At 44.0% G+C, this 21880-nt stretch overlaps 1 protein-coding gene across 1 annotated transcript in view; it reads right to left on the reverse strand.

The window, feature by feature from the left end:
- Positions 1 to 21880, reverse strand: part of LOC137455228 (spermatogenesis-associated protein 16-like) — a 56720-nt gene that overhangs the window by 5617 nt on the left and 29223 nt on the right. Inside the window, exons 5-9 of the mRNA XM_068165848.1 lie at positions 16216 to 16305; positions 11492 to 11576; positions 9148 to 9295; positions 5909 to 6055; positions 5315 to 5427 (exon numbers count right to left, since the gene is read on the reverse strand). Of these exons, the coding sequence (XP_068021949.1) occupies positions 5315 to 5427; positions 5909 to 6055; positions 9148 to 9295; positions 11492 to 11576; positions 16216 to 16305 (583 nt within the window). The remainder of the gene's footprint in view (positions 1 to 5314; positions 5428 to 5908; positions 6056 to 9147; positions 9296 to 11491; positions 11577 to 16215; positions 16306 to 21880) is intronic.

Here is a 21880-nt window from a genome sequence, read left to right on the forward strand (position 1 = left end):
CATCACACATCTATTTGTGCTGGTAATACTACACACAATATGGCATTCAGCACCTTTAAGATAAATCTGCTGACAATTTCTAGAGGGGGAAAACAAAAATACTTTCTCGCCACAATCTCTCTGGTAGCACCAGAAAAATAAATACATAGTCATAATAGATGTGAAGGGGAGACAGGAGAGAACAAACAGGAATGCAATTGTTTCAGTTGGAAATGGCTTTTCCATAATCCCCTCTGTTCAATATTACCTGACTTTTATGGATTGCTTTGAAAGTTTCAGCCAAGAGGCTGAGGAGACAGTGCAGTGTGTCAGCTCATGGTTTGTTTGCAGACTAGGCAAATCCATAGTGTTCCAATACATAACCTCAGGGGACTAAAATCTGCAGAGGTGGTCTCTGATCCTCCAGGCAGCTAGGCACATGGCAAATTTGAAGCATGTGAACAGAGAGACTCAGCCAAGTGCCTGCAGACATGATTGTAGAAGTAACTTGCTTCTCTGTGCATCTTCTAACTGCCAGAGTGTACCTCCCCTTCCCCCTGCCTCTCCTTTCTTCTAGGATATTTCTCCTCTTCATCTACCTACCACTGCAGTGCCAACACTCACACTGACAGCATTTGGCTACCTTGCTTTGCTGGACCTTACATGATTCCTCTTTACTACTGTCCCAGTTTCTCTTGTCTTCAGCCAATTGATTAGTTGATACATCATACTAAAATATATATGCAAAGCCATGCCTTCACTATGAGCATAGATAAGCATGAGAGCATTTGAATCCATTTACATACTATTGCTGTAGTGATCTAGACATAGAAATTGTGGTTATGTCTAGGAAGTTAACAGATCAGGAACCTGCTAGATTTGCCTCTCTGCAGATGTAAACTGTGTTCAGGCAGATAACTATTATTTTCACTGATACTTACTTATCTTTAATCAGTGATCTACTGAAGAACAGCCATAAAAGGAATAGGACCGCAGCCAAATCAGCAATTACTTTTGGGAAGCTGCTCATTTGGTTTTCCTATTGAACTCTTTACTATTATATTGAATTAATTGTTAACTGAGGTTGATCTAAAAGGGGGAAAGGGTGGGAGGGAAGCCATGGGATTTTTTTCCAGTTGTTACTTGAACAGAACAGCTGAGCAAAATGTCAGGCTTTGAAAAAGGCTGCTCTGCTCCATCTCTTTTGTTAAATCCTTACCTTTTATTTGCTTTAGGTGGTGGAGTCAGCATCACTGGAGGTGTTTAGGAAGAGACTTGATGTGGTGCTTGGTGCCATGGTTTAGTTGATTAGATGGTGTTGGATGGTAGGTTGGACTTGATGATCTCAAAGGTCTCTTCCAACCTGGTTAATTCTATTCCATTCCATTCCATTCCATTCCATTCCATTCTATTCTATTCTATTCTATTCTATTCTATTCTATTCTATTCTATTCTATTCTATTCTATTCTATTCTATTCCATTCCATTCCATTCCATTCCATTCCATTCCATTTTATGCAGGCACATTCCCATGGCCAATTACTCTTTCTGTCAAGAACTTTCTCCTCACCTCGAGCTTAAACTTCCCCTGGCACAGCTTGAGACTGTGTCCTCTTAATTCTGGTGCTGACTGCCTGGGAGAAGAGATCAACCCCCTGCTGGCTACAACCTCCCTTCAGGTAGTTGTAGAGAACAAGAAGGTCACCCCTGAGCCTCCTCTTCTCCAGGCTAAACAACCCCAGCTCCCTCAGCCTCTCCTCACAGGGCTTGTGTTCAAGGCCTCTTCCCAGCCTCGTTGCCCTTCTCTGGACACCTTCAAGTGTCTCAGTGTCCTTCTTAAATTGAGGAGGCCAGAACTGGACACAGGACTCAAGGTGTGGCCTAACCCGTGCTGAGTACAGGGGCAGATTGACTTCCCTGCTCCTGCTGGCCACACTATTTCTGATGCAGGCCAGGATGCCACTGGCACTTGATTGTGCAGAAATTTGTACTAGGCAAGGATCAAGTGTTACCAAAATGACTATCAACATAGCTCTTCTATCAAGTCTAAGGATTCAATAACAATGCTGTTCCTCTTTTATATATATATAATAGAAGAAAACTAAACTCTAGAGAAACTACAAATACTCATGGTACAGTTAATGAATATAATATCTACTAGAATGGTAAAATAGTGTGAAAGGAAAGACCATGCACTAGAGACTGATGGCAGAAATGAAGCTAGAATCTGGGAGTTCCAGACATGAATATAACCAAAAGAGAAATAGCTGAACTGGTGTTTCCATCAGCTAAAGGAGAGAATCAGGCACTGCACAGGAAAAAGACCTCTGGTCAGCAGTTCTCTGGAGTATTGCTGATAGCTCCAGTCAGCTGTGTTTGGAGAGGTTAATTTCAACCCAAGCATCATGGAGCAGAGAAGCCAGCACGGTAGGAGATACCTCTTTGGAGAGAAGTGTTGTTTGATTAGTCTATTAATGAAAATGCCAAGAGCATATTATTCCTCTCAATAAACATAATGCAGGGCTCAAGTCCAAAGAGAGCAAGCAACTGAAAAGGGAAAAAGAGATAAAAGACAATGCTAACAGAAGGGCCATTGTGTACAAATAGGTAGGAATAAGAGTAGGCTGGCAATTAAGCTTCTTACAATTCAGGCTGAAGGTCTACAGTGTGTTTCACCAAACTGAGAGCAGGCAGAAAGCCCAACTAGTTCTTAGATGGACTTTACTCCATTTATGACTAGGATAGTGGGTGACACAAAGGTGGATAATAACATGTTACTTGACTTGAGGGGCCAGGAGAGGCCTGCCAAGCCTACCTGCTCATGAATTACTGTTGAGCCACCTCTAAGAAGGGAGACTGGGACAACCTTCTTACAAACTAGTTTTATCACTTGAAGAGTCCTTTTCTGAGGACCTGACTTAGTATTAGTAGGAGACATCAGCAGGAAAAAAGGATTTCAGTGATCTCTGATACGTGAAATTGTATGTCTGACACAGTCTAGTTAGCATGGCACTAAAGCAAGGAACAAAATGGAGCCCCATCTCCACCTGATCATCAGTGTTTGAAAGCCAGAGAGCTGTGTCCCCAGGTAGAGCTGTGTGCATTAAAAGAAGAAGCAATCAGTTACTGAAAGAGAAAGAGAGCTCTTATCAACATGAAATAGGCTCACAACATTTTAGATGCAGCAAAAGGTTTTTCTTCGCTATTCTTGAAATCAGCCCCAAACCTTTCAGTGCAAGCACTAAGAAATGAGTATATTGAGTTATCAGCTAAGAAAGCAGGGAAAAATCCTCTCTCATCACCCTGTGTCTGTTGGGGGCTTCTCCAACCATGAAGAAAGTAAAGGCCAAAAGAAAACAATTGTTTCTCTGCTTGACTGCCCAGAAAAATATGAGGGCATGCTACGTAGCTATGGGAAACACATTGGGCATCTGTGCCAACGTGCACTCTGTGGACAGAGCAATGCTGTTTAAGTTTATAGTAGGGTGGAAGTCAATAAATCAATAACCCACAGCAGACTTTTTTGGAAGGGATTAGAGGAGGCTGAACATTGTCGGAGGTGGCGTTTCAGTGACAATGGAAAATGCAGAAAGAGAAAGTAAAGAACTGCTGCTGGCAGGAGAAAAATTCTGCAGGGAGCTGAACCACATGGTGAGAATTACATGAACTACAGCAGAATTCAAGAGGCTACTAAGCTGCAGTCAACAAACCAAACCATAATAAAGGGGCCAAGCAATCATATGAAGATGAAACAAACTCGTGTAGGCAGAGGGAAGGTTAAGTAAAGAGCAAATTTAAATGGAGACTTCATTGGCAATGAGTTGGTAGCAAAGGAATCAACAAATTCAGGATGTGGAGGCATAGCTGCATCCTGGTTAGATATGTAGTAACATATTAACCATAGAATCATAGAATGGTTTGGGCTGGAAGAGACCCTAAAGATCATCTAGTTCCAACCCTATGCCATGAGCACAGATACCTCCTACCAGACTAGGTTGCTCAAGGCCCCTTCAACCTGGCTTTGACCCAGGTTGGAGCCTCCACAACTGCTCCAGACAACCTGTTCCAGTGCCTCGCCACTCTGTGCAGCTTTGCACCAGCCCAGGCAGATGATGTCAATTGCTCTTCCCTTATCTGTCAACACTGCTACTCCACCATAGAAGACCACCAAATTTGTCAGTCATCGTTTGCCCAGGGTGGAGCCACATGGGTTAACACAAATCACCTCCTCACTTTTCATATGACTAGCAGAGTATCCAGGAGGATTTGCTCCATGACCTGGCCAGGCACAGAGGTGAGACTGACTGGCCTGTGGCTCCCTGCCTGTTCTTTTCTTTTAACCTTTTTGAAAATGGGGGTTATGTTTTTTTCCTTTTGCAGTCCCTGGGTACTTCACTGACTTTTCAAATATGATGGAAAGTGGCTTAGCAACTTCATCTGCCAGTTCCCTCAGGAACTGCATAGAGATCTTGTCAGGTCTTACACACCTTCAGATTCTTAGGGTGGTCTCAAACCTGATCTTCACTTACAGTGGGTGGTTTTGAATTTCCTCACTTCCTGCTTTTACCTTTTGTAACTGTGGTTAGAGCCTTTTTTGGTGCAAACTACAGCAAGAGTTGTTGAGTACCTCAGCATTCTCCTTACCCCAGGGGATCAGGTCCCCTGTTTCCTTCTGGAGTGGGCTCACATCTTCCCTAGTCTTTCTTTTATCATCAACATGCTTTTCTTGTTGCCATTGATGTTCATACCCAGATTTAAATCAAGCTGGGCTTTAGCTTTCTTGACCTGATCTCTGTCTACTTGTCTACTCTGGCTCTTCTGATTGCTTCTTAAGACAATAATGACTACATTTTGATACTGTCACTTTCTGGACAGGCTTCACTCCTATGGTCTGGTATTGCAAAGAGAATTTTTGTTAAAAAGTGAGTAATTGGGTGTTCTCTTGAGGCCTACATACATACTGGGGAGTCTCACCTGAAGTGGAGGTCCTCCTAAGAAAGAGCTTTCACCAGAAAACTATTTGCTACATGAATTCTCTTTAAACTAAAAAATAAAGGGCCACAGTAGGGGTTTAATATCAGAGGCCATAAAGATTTGAGAACATTGCTTGCAAAGTGATCTCAAACACACTGGGTACACAGTTAAATAATTAGAGCTACTTTAAAAAGTATCTAAAATCCATTAGAACTCTACCTAATGAATTCACTGAGCACTTCTGGACAGAGAAGGAACATGTACAGAATGAATTACCCACCCAAAAGTACACATGGCTCACACACGCACTGGCTTCTGCCACCACACACACTGCGCCCCAGAAACTGAGGTTTATACTCACAATTAACTTGGTGCTTCTTATGAAATCCATTGCTGACATGACCTTTTGCCCAACCATTTTCCAATATCTCTCTGCTTCTTTGCCCTTGAGAGTATTGAAAAGTGCTTTCTGGTCTAGGAAATGAAATCACAGAATCACATCATTAACTAGGTTGGAAAAGACCTTTGAGATCATCAAGTCCAATCTATTACCTAACACCATCTACTCAGCTAAGCCATGGCATCAAGTGTCTCATCCAGTCTTTTTTAAAACCACTTCCAGGGATGGTGACTCCACCACCTCCCTGGGCAGCTCATAATGTCAGGCATTAGTGCCAGCTATTATTTCCTACACTTGAAAGAGCTTTTCCAAAAGTTTCTTCAGGATGGCAAGAATCACAAGCCCATAAACTGTGTTCATTCAGATATGTTTGCCATGATGATCTAGCAAGGTGATGGGTAAACTGGAGGGGGAGAGAGGATGATGGGGAGAGCTGTCTGGACAGTCAAGGCTGCTGGCACAGAGAAATGGGACACGAGGACCCCCTAGCCCCCTCATTTAGCAAGGGTCATGGAGGACTCTGAGCTATGCCAGCTCTTAAGCAAGTTGGAGTACCTGAGAGCAGTGACAGTCTTCTTCGTGTCCACTTTTCCACGCGTCTGCCAATGCCTTTGCTTTTGAAACCCAGTGTCAGCAAGTGCAGCCCAGGAGGTTCAAATGGCCACTTAGCTGACTGTGGCAAGATGTGAAATGCCTCAGGATCTGGAAGAGGGAAATGACAATAATTTCCACTGTTCTATTTCTTTTCAGTTGTAAGAGAAGTTACTTAATTTGAAGGGAAAAAGGAACTCTAAGGAGGAGTGAGATGTAATCCAGAAAGCTTGCCACAACAAAGATGCCTAAACCAACCCATCCAGCTAGAACTGGGTTTGGAAATTCCAGACTTTGCAACCTTTTAGATCAATGCCTTAAATTTCACAGATCCATAAGAAAAAATGAGTTTCTTCTCTTTATGAATTTTTCAATGCTGATCATCCAAAGCATTAAAAACACTTCAGTAATACAACATTCTGGTCTTTTAACTGCTGGTTCATTGTCCCCTGAATTTGTGAAGTTTGACTTCCTACGGATTTGTGCTTTTACCATCACCACCACAGCCCCCTAGGCTTCCTGGGTGTCTTTTCTGACCCACTCAGCTGGCATCTGACAGCCTGTGCTGTGCCTTGTCCAGAGTCTGTGACTGCTGTTGCCAAAAGCCCTGTGGATCAGCTGAGTCGGACCGCCCTGACCTCAGTGAGGACAGATGCTCAGAACAATTGTCTACTTCACCTTTGCTCAGGGAACCAGACCAGTCCTTTCCTCCCTCCCACACAAAAAAAGTAAACCTAGATTGAATGTCAGTGTCACTTCTCACAAAGGAGTGCTCTGTTTTCAGTGTGCTCTGCTTTTAAGATGCCAGGCTGTGTGATCCCAGTGACAAATGGAGAACCCTGCTCAGAGCTCTCTGGACTTACCCCTATATAAATCAAAGAGAGTGGACCTGATATTTCCCTTGCAGCATATTCTGCCTCTGATGGATTCTCAATTTTGCAACAACCTGCATTGTACACTTGGATTTAAATGTGTATCTGCTCCTTTTCCTGGGCAATAAGGGAAGCTCTGAAATCGATTCAGTCCTTACACTCTAGCAGAGCTTGGGCTAGAATTGGGCAGATGATTGTTACAGAACAGGAAGGTTATTTCAAACCACCTGGTTGTGAGATGCCTGGTGTCTCACACCCACTGCTAAAATGGGGCTTATCTTACATTTTTAATTTCACCTAGGTGAGATGCAGACCTGCAGGTTGAAAGTTCAGCGGTGCCCCACCAACCATGTGCTAAACTCCTGACATGGGATTGCTTGTTCAGGAGCAGTGTGATTTTCAAGTGGCTCAGTTGGTAGTGCATCAGACCCTTAATGGGAAGGTTGTGAGTTCAAAGCCTGCAGTGGGCAGTAGTGTCCTCCCTACTCTAGTCATGAGGTCTGGGGTGACAGGTGGGACTTGATGATCTTTGAGGTCCCTTCCAACCTTAGGAATACTGAATATTTTAAGGTCATATCTGAACTGGGTTGTTTTATCTCTCACTCCTTCTCCCCCTTCTTCCTTTCCCTTATTGGGAGGAGTAAGAAAGTGACCGGCGATGCTTTCAGAGTCATTCAGTAATTTATGAAGACCAACTGGGTTTCAGTGCACACCATGCCCCTTTTGCTGCTTATGTGCTCCTGAAAGTCTCACCCTTGTTGTAAATTCAGAGTTGTATGTGAAATATAGATTTATCTTTCTAAAAATCAGGTTTGGGGAGCTTTATTTTATGCTCCTTTTAATGCCAATACTTTTGTCCCAGGAAGTTCTCCACAGTCACCTAAGCAAGTAAATGGGAGAGTGGGATTTTACAACCTCTGTGTCAAACAAGTCCCCATTTTCCCTCTTCAAACAACCCCAAAGCTACTGCCAGAAACTAAATACATGGGTGATCTGCAACTTGAAAATCATGACAGTTTCCTACAGCAAAATGAACCACACAAGTTTACTTGTGTTAAGTATTTGTTTATAATGCTTGCTTCCCTAATGCCTATTGGTGGTTTTCAAACAGATTTTCTTCTCCTTCCCAAGGATGCAATGTGTATACTTTTGGAAGTCTTATGTATCTGTAGAATGAGCTCAGTAGAGGGGCAACAACTAAGCCACCATCTCTGACCTGAGTATGTAACTCTTGGCAAGAAGTGGGTGGTACCTCAACCCTTTAGACCACCCTGCTGGCAGGGTGAGATGCACATCTAGTTTATGTGATGAAGACAGAGGCTTGCCAGACTTTGACCTGAGAAATGCATTTTCCCCTTTATGTTTCTCAATCACCAACTCAAAGCCAGGTGTTACCAGGGTCAACTATGTTCCAAGTTAATGGTAGTAAGCAATGCCTTTTATCCCCCTGCCTCTCTTTTGCCAAAATATCATTTCCATTTCTCTTGAAACATGGCTGTAGGCACCAGAATTTCAGTGTCTGCTCCAGGAGATGCTGTTTGAGTTCATGCTACCGGATGACAACAGGCTCTGCAACACCCTTGTTTGCTCTGGATCCTAGGATCCTACTTGTCTTTAATGGGCTAAAGGGAACCTGGCTATCTATTTCCATCCTTGCAGCTGAGATGCTCTCAAAGCTGGTGCTCAGTCCCTTATGTTTGTAGAAAAGAGGATATTTTTGTGCAGTAAGGCTGTGATGCAGGGATGACCATTGGTAACTGATGGAAGTCTACAGAGATTGGCATCAACTTGGATCTCACTGTCACCACAATACAATGCCAATCTACCTTTGAACAAAAGATTAGCTGCAACAATGACATCCAACAATGGGAACATGAGGCTCCCTGGATAAAAAAATCATCTTTATAGTGTGAAGTCTGTACTTCTCCTAAGGACTGAATTGATTACCTAAACCATGTATGCTTAGAGAGCAAATCCCAGCAGTTAACTACCCGTCCTCCAGAAGGTTAGAAATGCCTGGATTTCAAGCTCCAGACTCTCTCCAACTCTTTGGAAGTCAGCCACAGACACACAGGGCATACAGAATAGAATAGAATTAACCAGGTTGGAAGAGACCTTTGAGATCATCGAGTCCAACCTATCATCCAACACTATCTAATCAACTAAACCATGGCACCAAGCACCCCATCCAGTCTCTTCCTAAACACCTCCAGAGATGGTGACTCCACCACCGCCCTGGGCAGCCCAGGCCAATCACCCTTTCTGTGAGGAACTTCTTCCTAACATCCAGCCTAAACCTCCCCAGTGCTTCTGAACAGGTGAACCTGTTACCTGTATACTGGTGCTGCAAGTACTCAGGGTTCCTTTTAGCAAAGGCGCGCTGGATCTTGTTTATGTCTTTCTCCTTTCCTTCTGTCTCCAGTGGTGTGTACATAACTGTATAAGAGGTCTCGGCAGTGATGGCTTCTTCAATCATAGCCTAAGGAAAAGGCAAAGGGATCATACATTTCATGTCACTTACTGGCCAGGGTGTTTTTAAGAAAAGAATACTTACTTTCACAGATGATATTTTCCCTTTAATAATTGCACAGTCATGTAGAGATAACATATTTTGGTCTTGAATATTAATTAGAGGGGAATTTAAATTCCTTCCAGAAAACACTGCCTCTCTATAGTCAGAAAATGCATTTAATGGGGAAAGCACATTTGTAAACAGTCTTCAGTGCAGCAAGCCTATGTCTTCAATGAGGAGCAAAGTATTAGATACATTATCTTTTAGATGAAAAGAACAAAGTGATTCCACGTTCTCTGAAGGTCACATCTTTCATAGGAGGGTTTTATTCGGTCCTTGGGAGCTTGTTAAACAATGCTAAGCATTCATATTACCCCTTGGGTTGGCATGAATCAGACACTATGCCTATAGGGAATATTAGTCTTAAAATATTGCATTTAAACCCTATTTGCATTAAGAGTAAAATTCACTCCTGTGCAGAGGGCAACACGAAGCTTATGAACCTTCTCATCCCTTAAACATGACTCAAATGATGCATTGCGCTGCTTTTATGTGGAGAGGTGGAGTTCACACTCAGTGGACCCCAACGAACCGGTGCTGGAACTGCCAGGATGAGCTACCAGCCTGGAAACAGTCTTGCTAGGTACTCTTATCAGTCAGAGTGAGTGAGGGGGAGCTCATTTTCTCCTGTGCTGGGGTCTGGGTAAGACTACATTCAGCACTGCTTTAGCTACAGCTGTTGCTAATAAAGCCTTGTCTCCTTGACAAGGGCTGTCCTTTTGGGGGAACTCTAAGGCTTCATTGCTGTATGTTGGCAAATGTGTAGACGTGGTTAATAGGGGCAATGCCAACACAAAGTTACCAGAGATGGTCAGAAAAGCATGGGAGGAAAAGATACTAGTTTTTAACAGGGTGTATCAACCTTCCAGATGGCCTTACACACTGAAGTGATTCACAGAAGGTATCATTATGGGACTAGCTTGGTGTTTTATTGACAAGTCCTCACTTTGGTTCTCTAGTCTAGCCTCCACTTATGCAAAATTATCCAAGACACACTGTGCCTCTGTGGGTTGCTTCTTTAGCTGACATCTGCTCCCACCAACCTGCAATGGAGGGTTGAGTGTGCCAATTTGTTATGTATCTGTGTCCTTCTCTTTCATGGCTTTAGACAACAGGTCCTCTGACAGGGTCTTACAGCAGGTGATTTCCATCCTGATTATTGGTATGGGGTGTGCAGAAATAGTATCGAAACACTGTAATTATTTTGAGCAGATACTGGGATAGACTGCCATGCATGCACCCTGAGAAATTTTATCACAAGGGACATATACTGTTCCTAGTATCATTAATTCCTCATCTGGACAAGGAGCACCAGGTAGCAAGGTCCATGCTGGAAGGCAGAAGGGTCTTCCATTGGGCCTGTGGCCCAAATGTTGCACTCTCTCTGAAATGGACTTTGCTCTCATTGAAACTGGGGGGTTAAGGCTGGGACACCACTGGCAGCCATAAGTTCCTGCAGCAATAAGCATCTCCCAGCAAAGGATCAAGCATCTATTCACCTCCAAGTTTCTAAGAGCTCTCCTCAGCAGAAGGGGGTACCCTTAAACTTACATTTGTGCTGATGTGGCTGAACAGCCAGCTCACGTAAGTATCACTCAAGAGACCTGTCTCATTGAAGTCAATGGTCTGGTCCCCTCATAAGTAGTCTTTGTACAATGTGGTCTTGCCTAGCCATCCTTCACAGAACACTTTAGGTTCCTCTGAGACCACTTGTTACAGTCATTTTTGTCCTCCCCTTCCGGCTGAAGAGCTTGGAAAGGTGTCAGAGGATTAGTACCATGAAAATTGCAAAAGGAAAGTGTCACTGAGGTAGGAAGACATCACCAAAAAATAGCTTAGGGGACTCTACAGTATACAGAATTAAATTTTATATCAGTCCATAAAATTGAAGTATGAGCCAAGGGTTAACAACCTTGAATTTTGCCCTTAAAATTAGTCCAAGACAATCTCCTTCATGATAAATACGGTAGTGCTGTCTAGTGTCCTGTTGATTGACATGCCCAAGAGCTACCTTTGTTGGCACTCTTTTAAGCAGTAATCCTTCATTTTGGTCTTAATAATGAGATAGGCACCTCCTTCCTCATTGAGCTAGCAATTTTTTACCTGCCAATAGTATCTGATGTACTTGCTTGTACGCTTCCTAGTGCCTCCCATCAGCCAGTACATGTAGTCAGCAATCATAGCGCTCCTGGTGACAAAAGCAGAATAAATGAGTGTGTGGGGAGAGAAGAATGGATACAGCAAAATGCAAAGCAGGTAATAGGAAAAGAGTGTAACACGAGGTTTGTGTCAAAAGATTACACATAACTCTCAGTCTTTGTCCAACTTTAAGACAAGCCTTAATAAACATTTTTTAGTTAGCAAAACTATCTGTGAACACACAGCCCTGTATTTTCTTTTAACAGCTTTATCACCTTTCACTCTCAGCAAATATTTAATGACTGTAACAGAATACTTTAGCTTTTCTTGTTTTTTTAGGCTTTACAGTATTTGTGAGTGAAGTGTCTTATATACATTTCTGCTATCACAGCAGCAACATGTAAACACCCTGTAGCGTGCAGTCTGAGAACATCACTTGTCTGTGGCAAACTCAGACACAGTTCACCTTTGATTAAACTATATCTCATAAAAAAAAGTCCCCAAACTGAAAGTAATCAGCTGTCTTGCTACATAATGGAGTATGCTTTAGCACTCCCACTGTCTGTGACAATCATTGCATTACTCTTTCTAGACTGAGGGATATTACAAAACTGTTGTGCAATGGACATTAATGTAGAGTTTTAACAGACTTTAGAACATCAGTTTGCTTTTATGGCTGCCTCTCCACACTGCTCTCCGTTTCCTTTCCTCTAGAGGTTCCAAATCCAATTAAATGTGACTAGATGTAATTCCAAATTGTCACTTTAGTCAATTAAACATATAATAATCTTGTGTACCTAATTACTAGCACCAAAAGTTTATTTGTTGATGTAGTGCTATCACTGTGTACTTCTGCATGTTCCCCTGATCATTGCCTATATATTAATTGTGCTTTGACATTACTGTAAATTGAATTTGAAATTTCCCCCTAGTTAAAAGTGTCTCACAAACAGTAATCCCAATCCTGTTGTGATACCCTTTCAGAATGTACTTTCCAAGGCTGTATTATTCCCTTAATGAAATATAACCAAAAATACATGGATTTAACAATAAACATTTCAAAGCAGGCCCAGTATCAGGGGGTAACATATTGTTACAAACAGGAACTAAATCTTCTCTTAGATATGTGCAGTCTGTTCCTACTCTGACACAACCACTTCACTGATATTCAAAACTACTGGCCTCATATTTACAGAGCTATCCACCAGTTCTGAGTTATTACTTCAAAATACTTAAAACCTTCTGACACACCTTTAGCAGATGCCAGAGAACATGCGACTTCCTTCTTTCAAAACATGAGGCTTAATATTCAAAGACTATTTTTCCTAGTTGCTAGTCAGGGCCAGTACAAACTTCCACAAGATAGCCAAACCCATCTGGGGTAACGCAGTCAGCCTGGATCCAAAGATGTCTTGCTATACCTGCTCCATCTGGCCACTTGGTGGTGCAGAACAGTAAGATAGATTTCTATACGTGGAGGCCAGGAGCACACCACCGTCTCTCTCAGCCTATCTCCAGGCATGCTTAGGACTCGTAAGAAATGAGTCCAAGGCAGCTTTTGCTGCCTGACAGCTGCTGACACTAACAGCCTGGGGACAACGAAATCATTCGCTGCAGCCACACAAGCCTGTGATAAGAAAACCCAGGAGGTGTGGGAGGCCCCAGTGCCTGTGTTAGCTTCCCAGCTGAGCTGACTGGCAAGAGATGGGATGCTGGAACGAACTGCTCACAACAGTGGTGCCATGCAGCTTCCAGAGGTATGTGCTCTGTGCTTGATCTGGGCTCTAGTTGGTGCCTGTTGTGCTCTTTGGACCTCATGCTCCCAAGCCTGGGAGATAACCTTCTAGTGTCGATGTTTGGATTTAATTCTGGTAGGGGCTGTGGAAGAAAACATTCCTGAAGGCTTTCTTTTGCCTCTGCCATGGCCCTGTCTGAGCCAGCTCCTGTTTGACACTGGGGCAGTCTTGACTCTAAAGACTAAAGTGTGTGGCACAGAACTAAGGGCCGGTCATTGTAGATATGGACTAACATCATGTGTTGATGTCAAATTAAGTAACAGGCCACGTGGACCCTCTTTTGGACTGTGGTTGATCCCAGCTCTTGTCAGAGCTCGTTTCCTAGATCCAATATGTGAAACACTCCTTTCAGAGTGGTACACTGGAGAGAGACAGAGAGAGGGAGAGAGGGTCACAAGACCAGCAGAGGTTCTCAGCCCCTTTGCATGTGTGAGGGCCCGCCATGGATCCCGTTCCTTCCCTTGCCCCGGGCAGCGCGCCGGCCCCCGTCACTGCGTCTGCCGTCGGAGGCGGGGCCCTGCCCCGTGCCCGCGCGGGCCTGGCCGCCACGGAGGAGCCGCGCGGGGCCGGGCAGGGCTTGGGCAAAAAGCAAGCAGAAATAAATGATGGCTTAAAGTCATTTTAACAAAATGTAAACAAATGACAAGTTTGTATTTCTATAAACTGCAGCTGAACATCTGTGTGCCATGGTCTGTCTGCACTGAGCAGAGTACATTCTGCACCATCAGTGGGCTTTGACTAAGAGCAGTGACTCCAGTGAGCTGACAGAAGTAGCGCTAAGCTCAGTTTAACACACTCTGCAGAAGCAGCTCTGCACAGTTGCTATAACACTATGTTAAACTAGGCTCAACTCTGAACACTGCTAGAGTCACTGCTTTTGGAACCACTCTGGATTCAGTCTGTCAGAATGTTCCTCTGCTCTACAAAATACATAATCTCATTTAAAATCATCTAGTTTCCTGAAAGCTACTCAGTGTGGGGAAAAAAAGGCTGAGGCAGTTCCCTCTTGCCTGCTGCTGGAGTAAATGCACTGATTGCTTATCTGCAGGAACACCAACCACTGGTGTTTTGGTTTTTTTTGGGGGGGGATTCATATTTATGAACATCCCCTTGCTCCATACTGTCTTCTCAAGTATAGGCATTTATATGTATTGCTGCTTACGAAATACCAATGTATTGTAAAAAAACAAACCCTGTATTACTGAGATTATTTTAAAAAATAATCTTCAGCCTGGCTTCAAGAAGAAAGTCTTCCTTACCCATCCTGCCCACCCCAGCACCCAAACCAATTCATAGAACCAACAAGGTTGGAAAAGACCTCAAAGGTCATCAACTCCAACCTGTCACCCAAGACTTCATGACTACTAGACCATGGCACCAAGTCCCACATCCAGTCCCCTCCTTGAACACCTCCAGGGACAGTGACGCCGTTCCACTCATATCACTTCAGCTGTTGGGGAAAGTGGTGGGTTTTGGGGTTTGAAATCCTAGGCAGAATTCCCTCCCTGTCACACATTCTCCTACCACAGCTCTAAACTGTCTGTCTGATCAGTGCACCTCAACTGTTGATGATTATTCAGCAGGTGACAATTTCTATTTCAATCAACACACCACCAGGATAAGTGAGAGACTGTTATCAGTGAGATGTAAAAGGAGATCTGGGAAATACCACACCACTTCCCTGTTCTTCAATGAAATGTTTCATTTTCTTAATTCAGACCAGTTTGTTTTTGGAAAGTGGGTGGGGTTATGGTCAAGTGGAATATTTCAGGTTTATCTGAAATCATATTTCTAAAGAAATACAGAAAAGCTGTTTCTGTGCCTCGAGGAACCGATTTCTTCTCCCTGACCTGATGTCTGTAAACTAGTGGGGATTCCTTTGACATCATCTCAATGTATGTCCTGCAGAAGAAGTGCTTGTCCTGAAGTGTTTGGCTGAAGTCCAGCACAGAAAATTGAAGTTCATCTTCCCAAATCCTCTCTGCAACTCTGCTTGGATACAGTCGTCTTCCTCTCCCTGTGCAAACTGTTTTGCTGCTATTTTAATAGCTCCAGAGCTCTACCACTAGCATCCATCTTAAATGATGAGCAAAGTGACCCTCTCAGTCTCTTGCCTAATTCACACTGACTGTTCTGCCATTGGTTAGCTAATGATTTGTGAACTGTTTTGCGATGTACCTTGTGGTCTTCAGCTGAACAGTCCTTTGTGAGTGTCTAATGTTAGTGTAGTAGTGGTGGTGATAAGTCACCGTTGCATTTCCTCCTGCATTTCTTTCATTTAAGCATTTTAAGTAGTTACAAACTTCTGCTGCATGATGAACCTTAAAGATTTTGGCAGCATTAATGCAGGTATACAAGCAGAGCTTGCAGACTTCTGCCAGCAGTTCCCGCTCACACCAGCAATCTCCTCAGCTGCACACAGGCTATATTTTGCAGCATACCACAGTGTACCCTGAGATTGTGGGGCTTGGTGGGGCTTGCTTTGGTTGTTTTAAACTGTTATTCCTCCCTCTCCCCCCAACCTTGGAGCACGCCTGAGCTTCTGCCCAGGGTTATGGGGAAATCAGGGAGTGGCAGATGCTTGTGTGCATGTAGCTTTTAACCCCAGAGCACCCCTCGAATCTGATCAGGGCTCAGTCCTGTGCCCAAGAACAAGTAAATGCTCCTACAGGCATTAGCCTAAACTGCAGCTAGGGACATCATTGGAATGATTCCTGTTACAGCAACTGGGAGGATTGGAGCTCTGCTGCATGTGAGATTGTATACACAAAGCCAACGCAGGGCTCCCACTGATTTTGGACAAGCCTGGATATAAGATGCTGTCTTTACTACTGAGAGCTGGAATGAAAGGGATGTAGAGAAACCATTAGAAATCCACAAGCACCATCATACCTTGCAGCTTCGGAGTATCTCCCTAAGCGCCAAAATGCAGCAGCTTGGCGCATGTGGTTCCGGAAGTGAGTCGGGTTCTTGCTAATGCTCCTTTAAAAGAGAAGAGAGATGGCTAAGTTGAGATTTCTCTCTCTTGCATTGTTAAAAGCTGCTAATAATCAAGCTGTGGTTTGGCACATGCTGTGTACACTACTTCTATACAACTCAGCACTCTATGTCTCAAATGTAATATGAACTCTCTCTCTTTTGACAGCTGTGATATGTGAACAAGCATTAGTAACTTTTTTTATTGAGGTTATGTCATAAATGCAGTTTCATTAGGGATTTGTGTGTTGTTCTAGAAAATAGTTCCTGTGGTAATATTCTATGTTGTAGATAACCTAAGGAAGAATGCTGCAGTACAACTTCTTCTTAACCCCTAGCTCCACACACGTGAGTGAGAGTTGTCCGACTCATCTCCCTGGACAAACTGTGCATCTAGAATGTGTTCTAACATTAACTTGGAAGACTTTGAAATACTTTCTGTAGAAATGATAGGTTCTACTTGGGCGGACCTTGGCATGTTTCTTAGCCCCTTAACTTCAGCAGATGCAATTGCAGCTGTAACAAATTACAGGCTCCAAGTCAATATCAGAAAAAGATGGAAGGCTAAAACTAGCATAAGCTAAGTAGTTAGAGTGCCAGTCAGGGTAGGGGAGCCTTCTGATGAGAGCAGAGGGAGGGGAAGAGTGAGAGCTCCTTCTGCATCTAGTTAGTTCCACTTGTGAGATCTGCAGCCAGTGACAGGCATCTCTGGTCAGCACTTCTTCCATTGTCTGGAGAAAAGTTACACCTAGTGTCTTCTAGGATGCAGAGTTTAATGTTTATCATTTTATGCTATATAAACATTTATCATGGCATGTTTCATAGAGTATTTAAAGCTAGTTCCAACCTTAGCAGAGAGGTTAACACTACATTCTGTTACAGAGGAAACTTGCAAACTGGCTTGTGTTTCCTCATTGAAAGTTTTGAGTATCACTTGAACTTTAAAACTCCTGCCCTTGTGATTTCAGTCCACTAATCACCAGGAAACTGATTTCATAACCAAATAATTAGCTTATTGATAACCCTGAGTCTATGACATATTTATAGAGACATTCAGCTATAAATGCACATTTGTGGAACCCCCCAGTGTATTTCAGCAGCCCAGTAACTCCCCTTTCTGTATGCATCAGCACCCAGTGACTGTCTGTCTGTGGCCTTCAGAAGGAGCTTTCAAAAGAAGTTTAAAGCTCAAAGTCTCTCTGAGATGCTGTAGACTTGTGAATTAAATTAACTCTCCCAGGCTCACAGAGGAGGCCTAAAGCTCTACATGGTTACATCTACATTTGCAAGCGATTAGCAGTGCTTCCGCTGTGGCGTGTGCCTCAGGCGCCGGGCCGGGCCCCGGGCACGTAGGAAGTGTTGCTCGGGCTGGGTGACCGTGGCGGAGACTGGTAGCCTCGGGGGGCTCCTCGGGGACAGCCGCCCCGTGGGGCACAGCGGCTCGGGCCGCCCTTGCCCGGTCTCCGCCGCGCACAGAGCTCCGGGCTGTACATGACGCTGGCGGCGGCGGCGGGCGCGGCCTAGGCGGGGGCTGTAGCGGGGAGCCCCCCGCGGCAGGCCGCTCTTCCCCACCCGTCCCTTGCTCTGGCTGAGGCGAGACCGTGCTGCTGCCGCACGCGCCTGAGCGTGGCTGCCAGAGGCGATGGCGCTCTCGTCGTGCTGCCCACAGGGTGCTGGGAGCGTGGGCTCGTAGCCCTGCGTGTGGCGAGAGGGAAGGGGCTGGTCGTGTGGGACAGACAGACTTTGACCCCCTGAGGCATGAGAAGTGTAGCTGTGGAGTGTGGTGGCGTGTCGCAAACTCAGGTTTTACGTTTTGGCAGTGACAAAAAGGCTGCGAAGTAAGACAGGACCCTTAAAAGCAAGGCTTGCCACCAGTTCCCAGTGTGGGTAGCAACAGGGGTGTAAACTCTGAAACAATATTTGTGTCAACGACTGTAGACAGACAAACCTTACTTCATACCAGAGGATGTAAGAGGTGGACAAGGATTGTTATCTTAGATGAAACTTTCATAACTGCCCTAGGTCCTATTAGCTCAAACTGTGGTTGCTTTCTTTGCATTCTGTCTGTTCATACAAAAATCTCAACTTTTCTCTTACTGACTCAGTAGCCTGAATACTTGGTAAAACTCTTCACGTGGTAGTGCAACTGAAAGAGAAATCCTGCAGACAAAGTTCAGCTGAGGTTTTAGTACATGGACTGCAATGTAGAGTGAGTGTTGTAACAGTAAATATGTGAATGATGCTGTGAGGAGAGTAAACTTGTTTCATTTATGTGTTCTTGTGGTTTTGCTCTACCATAGTATTGTGTCGAGAAAACAACTATTGAGATTTGCATATTGGTGTTTTGTGTTCTTACTGTTTGTTAGAAACACTTAAAAGGGAATGAACTTGTGGCATTCAGAATCAGCAACCAGCTAAACTGTCTTCCGGTAAGAAAAATCCTTTCCTGTGGAGATGCCTTTATTTGCACATATTTGATGTCATTAGCTGCCTAAATTTAACATGGAAAACTTTTAATTTATCTTTTTTAATCTCTGCAGCAACTACCAAGCTTTCTTAATAGTCTGTGGTTTTATATTGCATTAGTCAAAACCCGATACAGTCACACTCAAACTTCATACAAACCCCTATTAGCTACTTTTCCTTGAGTTTTTTAGAGCAATACCCTCAGCAGAAAGTTAAGATCTTCTTCACAGATCAGTGAACCATAACTAGCAGTCTGCTTTTGCAAAAGTGTGAGCAGGAATTTGAAGCTCATTTTAAAATGTCACCCCAGCTGTGTGTTCACTACCTGATGTTTTTCTGGTTTTGTAGCTCTTAAACTTCAGTTTTGTAGGCAAGCTCTTGAGAATACTTTCTCTGTTTGTTTCAGCACTGCTGTGTTTTCTCTTTGTGCTTAATGTATTTCTCATTTCATTCACCAACATTTCATATACCTGTTCAGTGCATGATAAAAGGAATGACCAAGCCCTGCTTCTTCTCACTTCAAGACGTTTTCTGCCCCCCCCCCCCCCCACCTTTTTTCCTTTTCTTTTGCAGAATTGTTAGTACCTGTGACATGGTACAGCAAACTCAACTGTGCATGCCCAAGGCACAGTTTCATAGGGCAATCGCTTCTGTGCTGAAGCATTAAATTACTCTGAAGCCACTCTTGCTGGTACTGGATCTGCACATGGTCACTATTCATGCAGCGATTGAATTAGTAAAAAGAAGCAAGGTGGAAGTAATTCCTAACCACAGGAAAGCAGGAATCTGTGGCAGAACTGCCCTCTGTTGAAAATTGTGGAAAGGTGTCTGGGTAAGTGATGGTGAAAAACTAGTGATGGTTTAACCATTCTTGAATTGTACTCATTTTGGTACAGATGGTGGTTTAAGTATTGGTCAGCCATGGTTCAAGAACTTCTTTTTCTTGTTCATCCTTGCAGCACTTTTATTCAGTGCACTTTTATCAAGACATGGGGCCAATGAAATAAGTCAAGCATGTCCTCAGTGTCCTGTGGTCTACACATAGTGCAGACTTACTGCTCCTCAGCACCTAAGAGGCCTGAAGCCAAGTCTGCAGTAGAAGTGGCCACAGCTCTTTTTCATCATCTGACAGAAGCTGGGACTGTTCTGGGAAAAAACTCCCTTCAGAAAATGTCTGCAACATGCAAGAGCTGGTGGGACAGATACAAAGAGTTTGTTGGAATCAATGAAGTTTGAGAGGCTCAGGGAAAAGTGACAGAGGTAAACAGAGAGGGACCTGGGGGTACTGACCGACAGCTGCCTGAATATGAGCCAGCAGTGTGCCCAGGTGGCCAAGAGGGCCAATGGCATCCTGGCCTGCATTAGGAATAGTGTGGCCAGCAGGAGCAGGGAGGTCATAGTGCCCCTGTACTCTGCTTTGGTTAGGCCACACCTTGAGTACTGTGTCCAGTTCTGGGCCCCTCAATTTAAGAAGGACATTGAGACACTTGTACATGTCCAGAGAAGGGCAACAAGGCTGGGGAGAGGCCTTGAACACAAGCCCTACAAGGAGAGGCTGAGGGAGCTGGGATTGTTTAGCCTGCAGAAGAGGAGGCTCAGGGGTGACCATATTGCCCTCTACAACTACCTGAATGGTGATTGTAGCCAGGAAGGGGTTGGTCTCTTCTCCCAGGCAACCAGCACCAGAACAAGGGGACACAGTCTCAAGTTGCGCCAGGGGAGGTTGAGACTCGAGGTGAGGAGGAAGTTCTTCACTGAGCGAGTCATTTGTCATTGGAATGTGCTGCCCAGGGAGGTGGTGGAGTCACCATCCCTGGAGGTGTTCAAGAGGGGATTGGACGTGGCACTTGGTGCCATGGTCTAGTCATGGGGTCTGTGTTGATAGGTTGGACTGGATGATCCTCGAGGTCATTTCCAACCTTAGTTATACTGTGATACTGTGATACTGTGATAGAAGCAGAGCATCAGTAGACCAGAAAAGCTAATGCTGAGGCCCCTACATCTGTGTTGTAGGTGGTTGGAGCTTTTATTTCAGACTGGATTTCATTTCTTTCCTCAAACAAAATGTCCCTGTACATCTTGCTCAAAGCTCTCTTGAAGGTCGACCACAGTGCCTTCATTAGGTGCTACTTGTGTTTTGTGCAGAGATCAAGCAGAAGATGCAGGTAGTTTTCTCTGAAATGTGTCTAGTTTGTAAGTGCTAAAATAGGTTTGTGAGTATTCTGGTGTGCAGAAAACACAGAAAATGGGTAAAGCATATCACAATCCTACTCTTGTGCCAGACCAAAATGCTGAGGTAGATGTAAGAAGTGACATTTCTGTTCTGGCACAGTAAAGCTTTACTCTGTGTGAGCAGAACTGCTCTGTGCTCTGAAAAATGCAGTTCTGCTGCAAGTCATCTTGAGGTGATATAGAAACTAGGAAACCTATCAGAACCATGCTTTCACAGTCCAACACTTTAAAACAATGCTCAGCAAACTGTACTGAGAGAAAGCATTACCCAGCAGGAATCCCCTCTTGGGGAAGAAGGTGTGGGAGAAAATCCAGTGATAAATTATGTATCTTAAGGCATTAGTGGAGTAAGTGCAGGCCTTAGTGACTAGGGGCATATCCAAGTGCTGGATTAAATCACAATGTACAAAAGAGCACAGGAGGTTAAAAATTAGTTGTACTTAATGAGGATGAATTACTTTTATCAGTAATGAAAAGACAATGCCAATGGCAAACACTGCAGTTCTCAGCCAAGTGTGGTTGATAGGTGAAGCTTAGACAATACTGGTGGCTACCAAAACTTAATTTAACCAAAATAACACTCATCAAAACATCAAATGATTGGGCTATCTTACGATGAAAAGTGGTGGTCAAGTAGGTTACTGCAGATTTGCTTGGTGAGGCCAATCCATGGCACGTTTGTTCAGAGCTGTGACAGATGAGGAGTGCTTTTAATGGTGTTTGATTGCAAAGGGTAAATGTTTTGTATTGGTCTGACAAATGATCAGAACCCAGCCAGTGTCCTCAGTTGTGCCAGGGATGCTAAAGGCAGCCTTAAATGTTGATATTAGGAAGCCAGAGAATACAATTACTCCTCTTCAGAACGCCCCAGACTTGGCTTCTC

This window comes from Melanerpes formicivorus, unplaced genomic scaffold, assembly GCF_026170545.1.
Source record: "Melanerpes formicivorus ecotype bairdi unplaced genomic scaffold, bMelFor1.0.p_v2 SCAF_93, whole genome shotgun sequence".
Classification (NCBI taxonomy): domain Eukaryota; kingdom Metazoa; phylum Chordata; class Aves; order Piciformes; family Picidae; genus Melanerpes; species Melanerpes formicivorus.